The 13,189-nt window shown below is 45.7% G+C and overlaps 1 protein-coding gene across 5 annotated transcripts in view; it reads right to left on the bottom strand.

Annotated features, from left to right (window-relative positions):
* RBMS3 (RNA binding motif single stranded interacting protein 3) overlaps nt 1–12,454 on the bottom strand; it is a 1,414,112-nt gene extending 1,401,658 nt beyond the window's left edge. For 3 of the 5 annotated variants that reach the window (XM_027871985.1, XM_027871990.1, XM_027871986.1), the window contains exons 1-2: nt 12,403–12,454; nt 11,355–11,566 (exon numbers count right to left, since the gene is read on the bottom strand). In XM_027871985.1, the coding sequence (XP_027727786.1) occupies nt 11,355–11,555 (201 nt within the window). In that variant the 5' untranslated portion in view covers nt 11,556–11,566; nt 12,403–12,454. Of the gene's footprint in view, nt 1–11,354; nt 11,567–12,402 lie in introns of those variants that run through there. The other 2 variants (XM_027871987.1, XM_027871988.1) reach the window with 1 other exon arrangement.
* Nucleotides 12,455–13,189: the final 735 nt, after the last annotated feature.

Genomic DNA, 13,189 nt, shown 5'->3' with positions numbered 1-13,189 from the left:
CTTACACATAGGAGATACCTAATGTAAGTTTATTGGTTCATTGACTATACCTTCTTGTCTCTGTCTTTTTTTCTTGATATTCCCTGTTAGCCACATATTTCAACCACTTCTCCACCCCACCCCACTTTTAATTGGTTGCCTTTTTCACCCATATTATGTAGGTGCCAACAGTTCCTTCTTGAATCTGGGCACCACAATCAAATATTGCATATTTCAACCGGGTAAACTAATTTTATTCCCTCACATTTCAATAGACTGATGAAGCATTTTCTTCCCAACTACTTTATGAGATAGGTACTGGAAATATTAGCTCCATTTTACAGATGTGGAAAACGAAGGTCAAAGAAGAGAAAGGACTTGCTCGATCCTCTTTCCTCTCTAGGTTTTTGTTGTTGTTGTTGTTGTTTTGGGGTTTTGGGGCTGGGCGATGGGGTTAAGTGACTTGCCCAGGGTCACGCAGCTAGGACGTGTCAAGTGTTTGGTCTGAGGGCGGATTTGAACTCAGGTCCTCCTGACTCCAGGGCCAGTGCTCTATCCACTGCACCACCTAGCTGCTCCTCCTCTCTAGGTTTTTGGGACGTCGCTCTTCCCTTGTTGTGCTCCCCCCATCTGACTGCTCCTTCTCTGTCTCCTTCACCGTATCCTCTTCCATGTTATGCCTCCTATACAAAGGCACACCCTACAATGTGGTCTTTAACCCTCTTCTCATCTTTTATCAGCTCCCATGGGAGTTCTCTATGGAGAGAGGTGACAGTCCTCTCTGCCGATGATTCCAAGGTCTATATTATCCAGCCCTAAACTCACCTGAACTCAGGCTGGCATCATCCCCATCTTCATCACAATAGTTGGCATTTATACAGCACCTAAGGCTTGCAAAGTGCTTCATAGGATGATCTCGTTTGGCCCTCATAACAACCCTGAGGTTTGGAGTATGGGGTATGTGTATTACTATTTCCACATTACAGATGAGGAAACTGACGACCAAAGAGGGTTTAAATGACTTGCCCAGGATCACACAGTTAGGAAGTTCAAACTCAGGCCTTACTGCCTTACAAGTCTTGTGCTCTTGATACAATAAGCTGCCTAATTATTGCCAGTTAACTGCTTTTTGGACATCTAAAGCACTATGTGCCTAAAGCAGAACTCACCAAAATATTCCCCTCTACTACATTTCCCTAGTATTGTCAAGTATACCACCATCTTCCCAGTTATTCAGGTTCTCAACCTCAGTGTCATCCTTGACCCCTCACTGGCACTCACCCCATCTAACCAATCCATTGCCAAATCCTAGCATTTCTACCATTTCAGTATCCCTCCTATGTCATACCTCCACTCCCATCTTGTTTGCCCTGGCTGCCCCCCCTTACTTGAAATGCCCCTTCTCCTCACCTCCACCTCCTGGCTTCCCCAAGACCCAGCTCAAATCCCATTTTCTTCAGGAGGCCTATCTCACAACCCCTCAGCAGGGCTTTCCCCTCTTGCATGTATCTAGTTAGTTCCATGTTATCTCTCACATTTATATGTTCATTTGTTGAAGATAGGGTCTGTGTTTTTTACCTTTCCTTGAATCTTTAGCACTCAGCACATTCCTGGCACACGTTAAGCATGTAAGACACAATTATTGGCTGACTACACACGATTCCACACTGCCTCAGGTCTTCCCACCTAGAGTTCAGGACTCTTCCAAGGTCTTTTCCAGCTCTGAATTCAACCCTCTAATGAACCTACAGCCTAATTCCATTGAGGAGATCATAGGACCACAGGACTGAGAGCTAGAAAGGACCTTAGGAGTCAGCCAGGATCTCTGAAGGTTAATGTGCCCTAATAGTACAAATGGTGAAACTAATGATTTTGTATCTCAGAGCTTCCTCTGCTCCTCCACATGGGAATCGGCGCCTTGGCAGATTAACGTAATTACTTTTGTTTGTTTCTTCTGAAAAGCTTAGTGAAAGTCATACCACTAAGAAAGGCCTGCTTCACAGAACTAGGGAAAGAAGTCTGCCGATTTCTTGGGTTTTTGACTAAGGTCAAATGTCCTGGCTTCTCTCTGGGGGTTATTGCCTGTGAGGTGAGAGATTCCAATGCCTTCTCCTCTGGCCTTTCTCATGTCTAATTACTATAGCCTGCTTATCCTTACAAAACAAATGGGGTAAGTGAACAGCTCGAGCTTCCTCTTCATCTGCCCGTTTCATCACAAAACACTGAGGTTAGGGTGGGAAAAATGAACTATAATAGGGCATATGTGGATCCCCAGACAATTCTGCCTCAGGTTCAATGTACTACGTAGGTCAGCATTCACTCAAAACCAGAGTTCCAGAACCCCTGCTGATGTGTTTATTTTTTCTGGTCAGCCAGGGAACATAATTAGTTCAGAGCAAAGGCATTTAATGAAAAGGCAAAATCAGAAAAGTAACAATAAAACATTTCCCCCACAACTCTAGGGCACACTCTCCCACAAGTATAGGCTCAGTGGGAAGAGGGAATACACATGGGAAACATGTAGAGAGAAACAAACATAGGAAGCACCCGGTCAGAGCACACCCATAGAAAACATATGTAACCAAAGCTCATGTAGAAAAGAAACTTGCCCCTCTGACAAAGGAGGCCCACTGTAGTTTTCTGATGATGTAATCCCACTAAGCTTATTCTTCCCTCCACTCATATCCCAAATAGCCTCTGGTATGCACTTAATTTCTGCCGAGCTTACTGGCTACAACTAGACAGTGTATCACTGCTCCTGTGGTTACTGTCGGTCACTGTCAGAAGCAGCTCCACTGGACACAAGGTTCTGGGCCTTTTCTCTTGTGTCAGCTTCTTACTGCAAATGTATTCTCAGCTGAGGTTCCATCTCTTCTCTCTTGAAACCCACAACAATCTCAGCTATCTAGCACCTGCAAGCTTAAATTGGTTTTGTGAGGTCTGCTTCCTACTCACTAAGGACCAGGTCTCTGTTAGAAACCACACTCTGATTTAGGATTAGAAACCTCGTGCAGCTCCTTCTCAGGTCCAACAGTTCAATTGTATCAACTGTATCAAAAAACTGTATCAACATTGGTTCAGAGCCTGCCTTCCAACAAATTATCCAGGGCTTTCTAGATCCACGGCCAACCAGCTTTTCAACTTTGAAATTCTCACATGCAAATCAGCGGTGGGAGAAAGGCACAAGAAAAAATGCTAAGTCCAGGGGCAAGATCATTGTTTCCTTCCTACTTATCTTCATAAAATGTGACAAAAAAAAATGCACTGCAACATTATATGTAATTACAGTGCTAGCACGGTCTTAGAGATCATCTAATCCAATCCTCCTCCTTCCACAGATGAACAAACTGAGGCCTAAGGAGGAAGGGCAACTTGCCCAAGATGACACAGTCAGTGGACTATAAACCAAGCCTAGAAGCTAGGTGGCTGAGTAGATAGAGCACAGGACTTGGAGTCATGAAGAACTGAGTTCAGATCCTGCTTCAGATACTTACTAGCTGTGTGGCTCTAAGCAAGTCACAACCTCTCTGTGCCTCTTCTGTAAAATGATAATAAATATAGTACTCACTTTGGAGTTGTTCTAAGGATCATGTGACTTAATATGTGAAAGTGCTTTGCAAAAGAAAGAATCATATAAATGCTATTTACTATTATTATTATTATTATTATTATAATATCTTGTGATTTCCAGAAAAGGGCTTTCCCCCTATGACATGTCTCCTTTCTTCTCAAGTATTAGGCTTCCAGCTGGGAAATCATCAACTTAAGTTGTTAGCATAGATGACAACTCAATTATGAATTCCTAGGAACCAGGAAAAGAACAGGGAGCACCTCTAGGCTTCGGAGGCCACAGGGTGAATACAAAGCCAACCTGGCTGAATTGCACAAGACATATATACGTGATATTTTCAAAACTGCCGTATGTTAAGCTCAAAATTACAGGATAGTTTCATACATGCCAGTCATGCTCAGGAAACACGCCTGCCCCCTTCACCAGAATCCAAACTCATCCCTTCTGTAAGAACTGAGAACCTGATCTTCAACAGGAAAAAGTTAAGACCAAGTGTTTACTTCCCTTTTTCAATTCATTTATCAAAGACATAAAAAGTCCCTGCCCTTAATGAATTTATATTCATTATATGTGCACCATATGTACACAAAGAAGTTGGGGGGGAGAGTCTGAACCTGGGATTTCATCAATATGAGAAACTCCTAGAGAACAAACCACCATCCACCAATGCAAGTTGGTGTCAGGCCACAGTCCACCAAAGTCGGTCCACAAACATTTAATAAGCATCTACTGTGTTCCAGGCACTGCAAATCCAAAGAAAGGCAAAAAGCAGTCCCTGCCCTCAGGGAGCTCACAGTCTAATGGGGAAGACAACAGGTAAACAACTGCGGACAAATAAGACACATACAGGATAAGATGAAGATAATAAACAGAGAGAGACAGCAACAGTAGCGAGGATCAGCGCTTGTTCTGCAATAGCTTGAGCGAATCACCCAGGGCACTAAGACATCAAGGGATGTACCACAGTACACCAAGTAACACAGCCCATACATGTCAGAGATAGGACTGACCCTGCCCCCAGTTCATGATGCCACTCACTCCCTCTACAGATAAGTACAGCACAAAGAAAAAGGAGTGATGAGTGATCACTAACCACTCATCTGCCTCACCCTTCACTCATGGATCTACATAATTGTTCTGGGTGTTAGGACAGAACCATTGCCCATTAGACAGTCTGGGAGAAAGTCACCAGCAACCAAATGGCCAGCACTTATGTCAAGTGGCCCTGACCCTCACCCTTTCCCTTGCCTACAACATTCTACTCTTCAGTTTATCCTTTTCTTTAGTTTTTTTCAGAATCAGTTATTCAACAAGCACTTATTAAAAAGCCTACCTGGGATGTACAGGAAAACTGACCAGGTGGAAAAAAGGTCCTAAAACCTTGAACAATGGAATGGAATAAACTGAGGCTTAATCAATGCTCTGTGACCATTAGGAAAGGCTGGATTCTCACATGATGCACACAATCCATGACACAGGTAGTCTTACTAGGGAAACTGTGATAACCATCAGAAAAAGAACTACTCAAGAATATCTAGTCTTGGTGGGCTTCACCGTTTTGGTGTCCTGGATCCTCGGCAGTCATTCTGGTGACACCTGTGGATCCCTTGTCAGAATAATGTTTTTTAAACACAAAATAAAATTCATAAGATTATAAAGAAAACTATTGAAATACAGTTATCAATTTTTAAAAAAAAGCAAATTCCCGGACCTGAGATTAAGAACGCCCATCCTAATTTAACCACTTATGTTTTACAGATCAGGAGAACAAGGCCCAAAGGGGCAGTCAGTGACCCAAGATCACAGAGGTGACAATTGGCAGAGCTGGGATTCGAACTCAAGTCCTATGACTTCAAATCCTATACTGATTTCTCTGATACCTAATTCTTTCCTCCCTACAAAATAAGAAGAGGAAGAAGAAAAAGAACAAGAAGAACGAGAAGAAGGAGGAGGGGGGAGAGGTGGAGGAGGAGGGGTAGAATAAAACATTTCTGATTGCTGTGTAACTCTACTAACTGCCCTACACTCTCTCCTGTAATCTAAGTATTTTCAGGACAAAAATGAGAAAACAAAACATGAGAACAACAACCTTTCCCAAGGCTCTGATGCCCAGCAGCTGTCAATACCCTTCAAACCTTTCACAGAGTTCAGACTCTACCCAGGTTCCCAGCAGGTCCATGCTGCAGCAATGGGACACTTGACCTCTGAGCTTGGCCACTGCTGGAGAATAAAAGAAAAATGTGGTCTTTCCCCAAATGCTGAGTTTAGCCCTCAAATGATCTCTAAGGGAAAAACTCACCAGGTAGAGAAAAGGCCCAAACATTTGTAAGCTGGAATAGGATAAGCTGAGGGTCTGGCAACTCTCTCCACCAATCAGGAATGGCCGGTACATTAGAGAATGGCTCTTCTATCACACACAATTCATAGTGTAGATAGTGTGAACCAGCAAAACTGTCAGAATTGCTCAAGGCAGGAGCCCCGATGGACCTTCTGTACCCTCAACTCCACAAAACAATAAGCAGATCTGATAAAGTGAATCAGCAGTGTATTACTTTATACTGAAGGGAAAAAAAAAACTCACAGAATACCATGTGTATATGATCCTCAAACTGGTAAATTCCTTTCACAATCTGGCTCCTAACTATATTTCAGTCTTAATTTGATATTACTTCCCTTTCATACACCCTCTATTTTAGAGAACTTGACCCACTAGTGTTCCTTACCTGTATCTTGGCACAAGCAGTAACCTCCCCAACCTTGCCCCCATCCTAATCTAGAATAACTTCTCTCCTCATTTCTGCCTCTTAAAATCCCTATCTTCCAAAAACATATGGTTCACATGAACCCTTTCTTGACCCTCTGGTTCTGAACACTTTCTATGTCTTGGAATGAGTTGGCATACACTTTGTATTTACTTCTATATGTATATGTAGTTAGCCCCTCTATTAATGTAAACCCTCTCCCAGGAGACTGTGAGTGCCTTCAGAGTAGGGCCTATTTTGTTTTGTCTGTGTATTCCCAGCATTTAGGTCTGTTAAATTAAATCATGCTATACCACTTGTAGGCCATGAAGCAACCTGTTAACCAAGAATCATAGTAACAGAAAATCAAATTAATGGGCTGGACAGGAGAAGAGAAAGCTGTTTTAACCCTTTTTTCAAGCATCAAGGGATCTGGCTGGATTCAAATACAAACAAGGAACTTGGTAACATCAGCAAGTATAATAAGAGCTGACATTTATGTATTGCCTTAAATTACTTTACAAACATTATCTCATTGTATCCCCACAACAACCCTAGAAGTTAGGTGCTATCATTATCCCCATTTTGCAGATGAGGAAATTAAGGCAGACAGAGGTTAAATGAGCTAGTAAGTATCTGAGGCTAGGGTCTTCCTAACTCTAGGTCCAATGCTCTGTCCACTGTACCCCCTAACTGGTATCTATATGTCTATTGTGAGGCTTCAGTGTATATAAAATGTGCATTGCAAACCTTAAAGTACAAAATAGGTGATGGCTCACATTTTTTAAGTTTTATTTTATGATTTCATTGGGTTGGGGAACTCCCAGTGTGGAAATTCCCTCCACCAATCCAAATCTGCAACTTCAAACTTTAGAGTGTTGTCAGGAGTAAGAAGTTAACTAGCTTGAGCAGAACTACATATCCAAGAAGAGTCAGAGAACCTGTCTTCCTGATTCCAAGGCTAGTTCTATTTCTAGTCTGCTTTTTTGTGATTCTCCATGATTATCATTAAAAATGAGTTGTAAAACCTTTTTAATTAAAAATTTGGGTGGTATAGGGTTCAGAAATACTTCCTGAGCATAACTGAATGGTAGAAGAAAATCAATGGGTTAATGAAAGGGGTGGGGGGAAGACATTTAAAACATCTTAGATTATTAAACCTAGACAAAAGAATGCGGAAGGGTAGTTCTGTAATTTTCTTCGGATACCTGGGGCCTCTAACCTGAATGATGATGACCAGTTATTATTCTTTATCCAGAGTATAGAAAGAACTAAGGGAAAACAATAGTACTCTGAAGTTTGCAAAGGGTTTCACATGGATGATCTCAGCTGAGCATCAAGAGTGGCCTCGAGGTAATCACTTCAGGTCTCAATATCCCCATTGAACAGATGAAGACATTGAGGTTAAGAGAGGTCATCTGACCTGTCCATGGACACTGCACCAGTAAATGTCAGAGGCAGCATTTGACCACAAGGAAGCATGACTCCAAGTCTAGATGTGCTGCAATATTCTGCTGCCTCCTCAAAAGAAAAGGGGACTTAACTGGTGACATGTGCAGGGTGGGGAGAGGATGGCAACAGTTTATGCCAAAGAAGGAATCTTGCCTATTCTTCCCAAGGGGTCTGGGATTAAAGATAGTGCTGCTTTAAATCACAGAGGTCAACCAGATGACCTTCCAAAGTTCCTTTTAGTTCTTGATCCAATGAATCTATAAATTGTGGGTGCTTTGATATTGTACTTAACAGCCCTTTCCTTAGTGGGACACAGATACTTGAGACCTTAGGAGGAAGCAAGTGACAGTAGGATTGCTACTATGTAAATTGGTCTAGGCCCAGACATCCCCAAAGGAGGTATTGCCTCAACTGTCCCAGTGTGGCTATTGTCCTGGTAGGGCATAAGCTGGTTTTGAAAAGTTTTGAAAATATCCCACTTCTATCATTTATTTTTCTACTCCCTCTCAATCCCCAATAACACTGAAGCAGCATAAGACAGTGGAAAGAATGCTGGATTTGGAGTCACCAGATGACGTAGAACCTGTGAGGCCCTGAGAAAGTCACTTAGCTTCTCAAAGACTCCGTTTCATCATCTGTAAGATGAGGAGGTTGAACTAGACGATGTCAAGGGTTCCTTGTAGCTCTAAATCTATGATTCTATGAGGAACTGCAAGAGACCCCGAAAGTTTGGAGTTTGGTTTATCTCTGCCAGCATAGATGCTGCTGCTGTGGTTACCAAAGACTTGCTGAGAACTTGGGACAACTTCCTGGCTATTTCTTGTCACTAGACAAGCGCATGACTAAGTCAACTCTTCTTATTCTGACCGGACTACTGGGGAAATCCATGAAAGAGAATAAGAGCAGTGGCCTCAAAACTTATCCTGAGAAAACATTATTGCTGTCTTAATGCCTTTTTGCCCCCAAGGAGCTGTGTTAGGATCAAAGGCAGCTACAAAATAAAGAACCTTTTCAGAGGGCTTGTGCTTCAGAGGTGTAGATGCTCATATTTCCAATCTGAATTTCTGTAATTATTTAAAAAACACAAAGATTCAACCAAGAATATATTTTCCCATTTTCATATTTTAAAAAAACCCTCCCCATTGTGTGTGTGTATGTGTGTTTCTTCACAATTTGGCCAAGACACACAAGTCTATTACAGTTCAGATTTGGTTTTCATCACAGTGGGATAATCTGATTCAACCCCCTAAAGTCCTGATCACTAATGAAACCAGAATTCACTTAAAAAAAATCAAATGCATAACTTGCCTTGGTAGTCACAAGACAAAAACAGCTGTGAAAGTACCATTGGCCCAGGCCCCATTTCTCCAACTCTTCCAAAAGACAGGACAGATAGTCTCTTGGAGGAATGGAGTGGCCACTAAAGAGTTAACCCAGCTGATTTCTGGGATAAGATGAGGATGGAGTCTGATTTTTTTTTTTTAAGGCAAACACCTGGAGGGGAAAAAAGTAGTATTTTGTTTCTACCTCAAGAAATTGCCGACAAACATAAAGCAAATCACATCAGTGGAATACTCAATTATCTGTACATGCTAATTAACTAAATGTAATCAGCCCCCTTTCAGGCCTCTTTTCACCTGCAAGTAATATAGGGACTGGATTTGCTTCCCTGATACCCACCGTGGGTAAAAAACATTAGACAGTCTGCATGGTGCATCCAAGAGTAACTAGTAAGCACAGATTTCTGCTGATGGCAGGAATTTTCTCTGCTCAAGGCACCAAGAGAACCCACAATGTAGAGATGGTTAAGACTGGCTGTAGACTGCAATTATTTCCCAAAGATATTTTAAAGCATCGATTTAAAGTTCAGCTAGATAAAACTATACTCTGAGAGGGTTGTTTCATAAAATCGGACCCAGAGAGTCATCTGAAGTCGTAAATATGCAGTCATGACAATTAAATATTCATGAAATCAAGAGTTACTGAAAAGCTGAGTATATTAGAATATTAAAATCCATTGCCTTTTCCCCTCTTCTTTCTTATGGGCTTTTTTTCTGTATCTGCAGAGCAACACAAACCCGGTCTAAATGTCTTCCAAACCCAATGCTTTAGTGAGTTGCTTTTCACATGATAACCACATCGCTGATTTTCCCCCTGGATTGACACACAGCCCTGATGCTCATCTTGCTTCCTGCATGCAGCACACATTCTGACCACTGGTGATTTCGGGGAAGACACACATTTTTTTTCCCCTAAGACTTGTCAAGTGAACCCAACTCTAAATTCAGTGTGGCTAGAGCATACTCAGTGTGATCCAGACATAGTTTAAGTATCTATTCAATCCACCTTCAGATTATAAGCATTCCCAGAAACCAGACCACTCTCTAACTCAAAGGTTTCCAGCCTTCCTGAGAGAGTGTTGTCTCTTAAGACAGTGGAACTCATCCTACCATCCACATCTTTCCAATCCCACTTACATTGATCAGACTAAGAGAGATGTAGTCAATGGCCTGAGCACAGTGCTACAGCTTCCAAACACAAATCATAACTTTTGGGGGGGGGGGGGGGGGGAATTCCCATTCAATTTCCTCAAGTTTAGTATCATCAATGAAGGTGTTCCTCAACCATGTTCCACGGAACACTTAGCCTTCAGTTTCACCAAAAATATATGAAGATGCAGAAAATGCCCAGAGACAGCTTCACTTTCTGATTAGTACACTGGGCTGACGGTGTTATAATGGCAATTTTAAAAATTCCATTTCCTCCTCTTTGTGATTTATTTAAGAGGGGTGGCAGGGACAGAATGAAATCGGAACCATCTTTCCTTGAACTCCATTACCTAAAAGGTTGTCTGTCCCTCCCTACAGTAAGAAGGAGCTGTCCCTTGGTCTGCAATGACACAGCAGGGCTGAGCCAGATTTGAGGGGATGCTCTTGGGGGGGGGGGGGGAGAGGTGACAGGTGAGGCCACAGGGCTCCCTGCTGCATCAGCAAGGTTCAATTCTGCAAATGAGAGCAACTTTGCTCCCCGCTGCTGGACATCTGTCTGCAGTGGGGCTTCTCTACTCCGGCTCCCTGCCCCCGACCCCCAAGGCTGACCCAGAGCCACTTCAGAACTCGTGGCTCTGGACGAAGGAGCCTGCACAGCCTCCTCCCTTGAATTTGGGAAGGCAAGCAGAGGTCTGTCTGCCCGCCCCCTGCCATCCCCGCCTCACCCTCACCCCCACCCCCTCATCCCTGGGCATGGGAGAGCTAGCAGCAGCCAGGCTCGTCTTTGCACACCCAGACAGCTCCATCCACCCTGCAATCCAGGACAGGCTCCTCCATGCCGGCGCTGCCTCCACTTCCTAAAGTCACTCCCCATCCCCACCCCCGCCCCGCGACAAACCGACAGACAACATGAAGACAGACAGACAAACAGCTGGACAGGCAGACGGACAGGCCGGCCGGCCGGCGGGCAGCCCTTCTTTGCTCTGTCCCAGGCCCCCGCCCCTCCGCCCGCAGACCCCACCCTCTGGCCGGGGCTCTCCAGCCAGGGCAGGGGGTGGAGGCGATCCGAGGGCTCCCGGCTCAGCGCGGAGATGCTGGGGAGGGGGCGGCCGGCAGACCTACCTTTTTGTCTTCTTTCTCACTGTTTGGTCTCTTCTCTGGGTGGCTGTCCCCGGCGGCCGCACTTTCCCCAGGCTGCTCATCCTGCGGCGGCGGCGGCGGCGGCGGCGGTGGCGGTGGTGGCTGCTGACAGCCTCCGCCAGCCCCCTGAGAGTGGGGGATGGGCTCCGGGCACTGAGAAACTCCCTTAACATCCATCTCCATCTTCCGATTCACTGTAGGGCGAGACAAAAGCGGGGCAAGGACTTGGCAGCCAGCGGCGCACAGCGGCTCCCTTCACGGGCCCGCGGCACGCATGGCTAGGGGAGCCGGCACGGGCGCAGTCGCTCTGGATCCAGCTCCGGCTCCGGCTCGGGCTCGGGCTCGGGCTCCGGCTCGGGCTCCGGCTCCGGCTCTCCCCCGCCCCGGGCTCTCCGCCGCCCGCCCCCCTTCCTCCTTCCCTCTCTTCCTCCTTTCCTCCCTTCCTCCCTCCCTCACTCCCTCCCTCCTCGCCCCTAGAACGTCCAGACTTTTGTATCCATTGAGAGCGCGCCTGTGCCTGTGGGGCTGTGTGTGTGTGTGTGTGTGTGTGTGTGTGTGTGTGTGTTGTGTGTTGTGTGTGTCCTTGGTGCGGTGGCCTTCAAGCTCCCCGAAACAGCCAACGAGAACCAAGCAGCTGACGCCTGGCCGCCCAGACCCACTGAGCTCCTGCCGGGCGCCGTGGTTATTTACTTTCTCTCCTTATCTAGGTCCCAAATACAGACCTTTGTTTTTTTTCCCCTCTCCCCCTCTCTGGCTCCCTTCTGCTTTTCCCGTTCCCCCAAGCCCCCTCCCCGGGAGCCTTTGGAACAAAGTTAACTGGAAGAACAAACCACAGATCGCCGGGATTAGCCCGGGGAAACTGCCAATATGCTGGTCACGCCAAGGAAAAGTTCAATGTCCACCCCACCCCCACGCCGACCCCACCCCCAGCCCCCAGTGCTCACCCAGCTAGGCTTCCCTCCTCCCCTCCCCTTCCCCCGGCCAGAGCCTGTGTTACCCAAAAGCAAAGGAAAACAAGCGATTTCCCGACCTGTGCAAGGTGGTGGTGGCGAGGATGAGAGCCGAGCATGGGCACGATTGTGGCTGGCGTAGCCCCCCCCTTACCCACGCCCGACCCCCCCACTTCCACCTCCCCCCCCTTTCCACTGGTGACTGCGATCTCCTGGATGGCAGTCGCCTGGCAGGCTGGGGTGAGTGTGTGCGCGCGCGTGTGTCTGAGTGTGAGTGTGTGTTTGGTGTGTGTGACTGGAGCTCCCTCTCTCCTTCTCCCTCTGTCTGCTCTGCCAGCGGCGTGGCACGCAGCATTGCACAAGGACGACTGGAGTAAAGAGGAAAAACAAGAGACAATTTCGGGCAGGAAATCGACATCCCTCCCGGCAGCCTGCTCTCGGGTTTGAACCTGACCAGGGGGAAGAAAATAGCGTCCGTCTCCTTTTAGTGTGGAATAAATGTCGGGAGCCCAAGCTAGATGGGGGAGGAGAAGGGAGAGGAGAGAAGCTAGGGGCAGGCATTTACTGCAATGTGCCTTGGATTTTTTTTTTTCCTTCCAAATGTTGGCTGCCTTTTTCAGATTGGAAGTTGTGCCTTTTACAAGAACATCCTCTCAGAAGGGCAAGTCTCGCCTTTGGTTAGGATCCCAGTGGTCACACAGCGGCTATTCTCTTTATGTGTATATATTTTAAAAATGAATGGCAAGGTTAGACTTGATAATTCTTAAATCAGGGCTCACCGTCAGGTGATCAGGTTACACTTCTAAATATAACATCACATTGTCCTGGGGAACTGCCTGGCAACTTCATGGAAACATCGAGGGGAGG

This window comes from Vombatus ursinus, unplaced genomic scaffold, assembly GCF_900497805.2.
Source record: "Vombatus ursinus unplaced genomic scaffold, bare-nosed wombat genome assembly UNPS02014799.1, whole genome shotgun sequence".
NCBI lineage: Eukaryota > Metazoa > Chordata > Mammalia > Diprotodontia > Vombatidae > Vombatus > Vombatus ursinus.
Note: the sequence above shows the minus strand (reverse complement) of the source record. Positions and strands in the feature narration are given on the sequence as shown.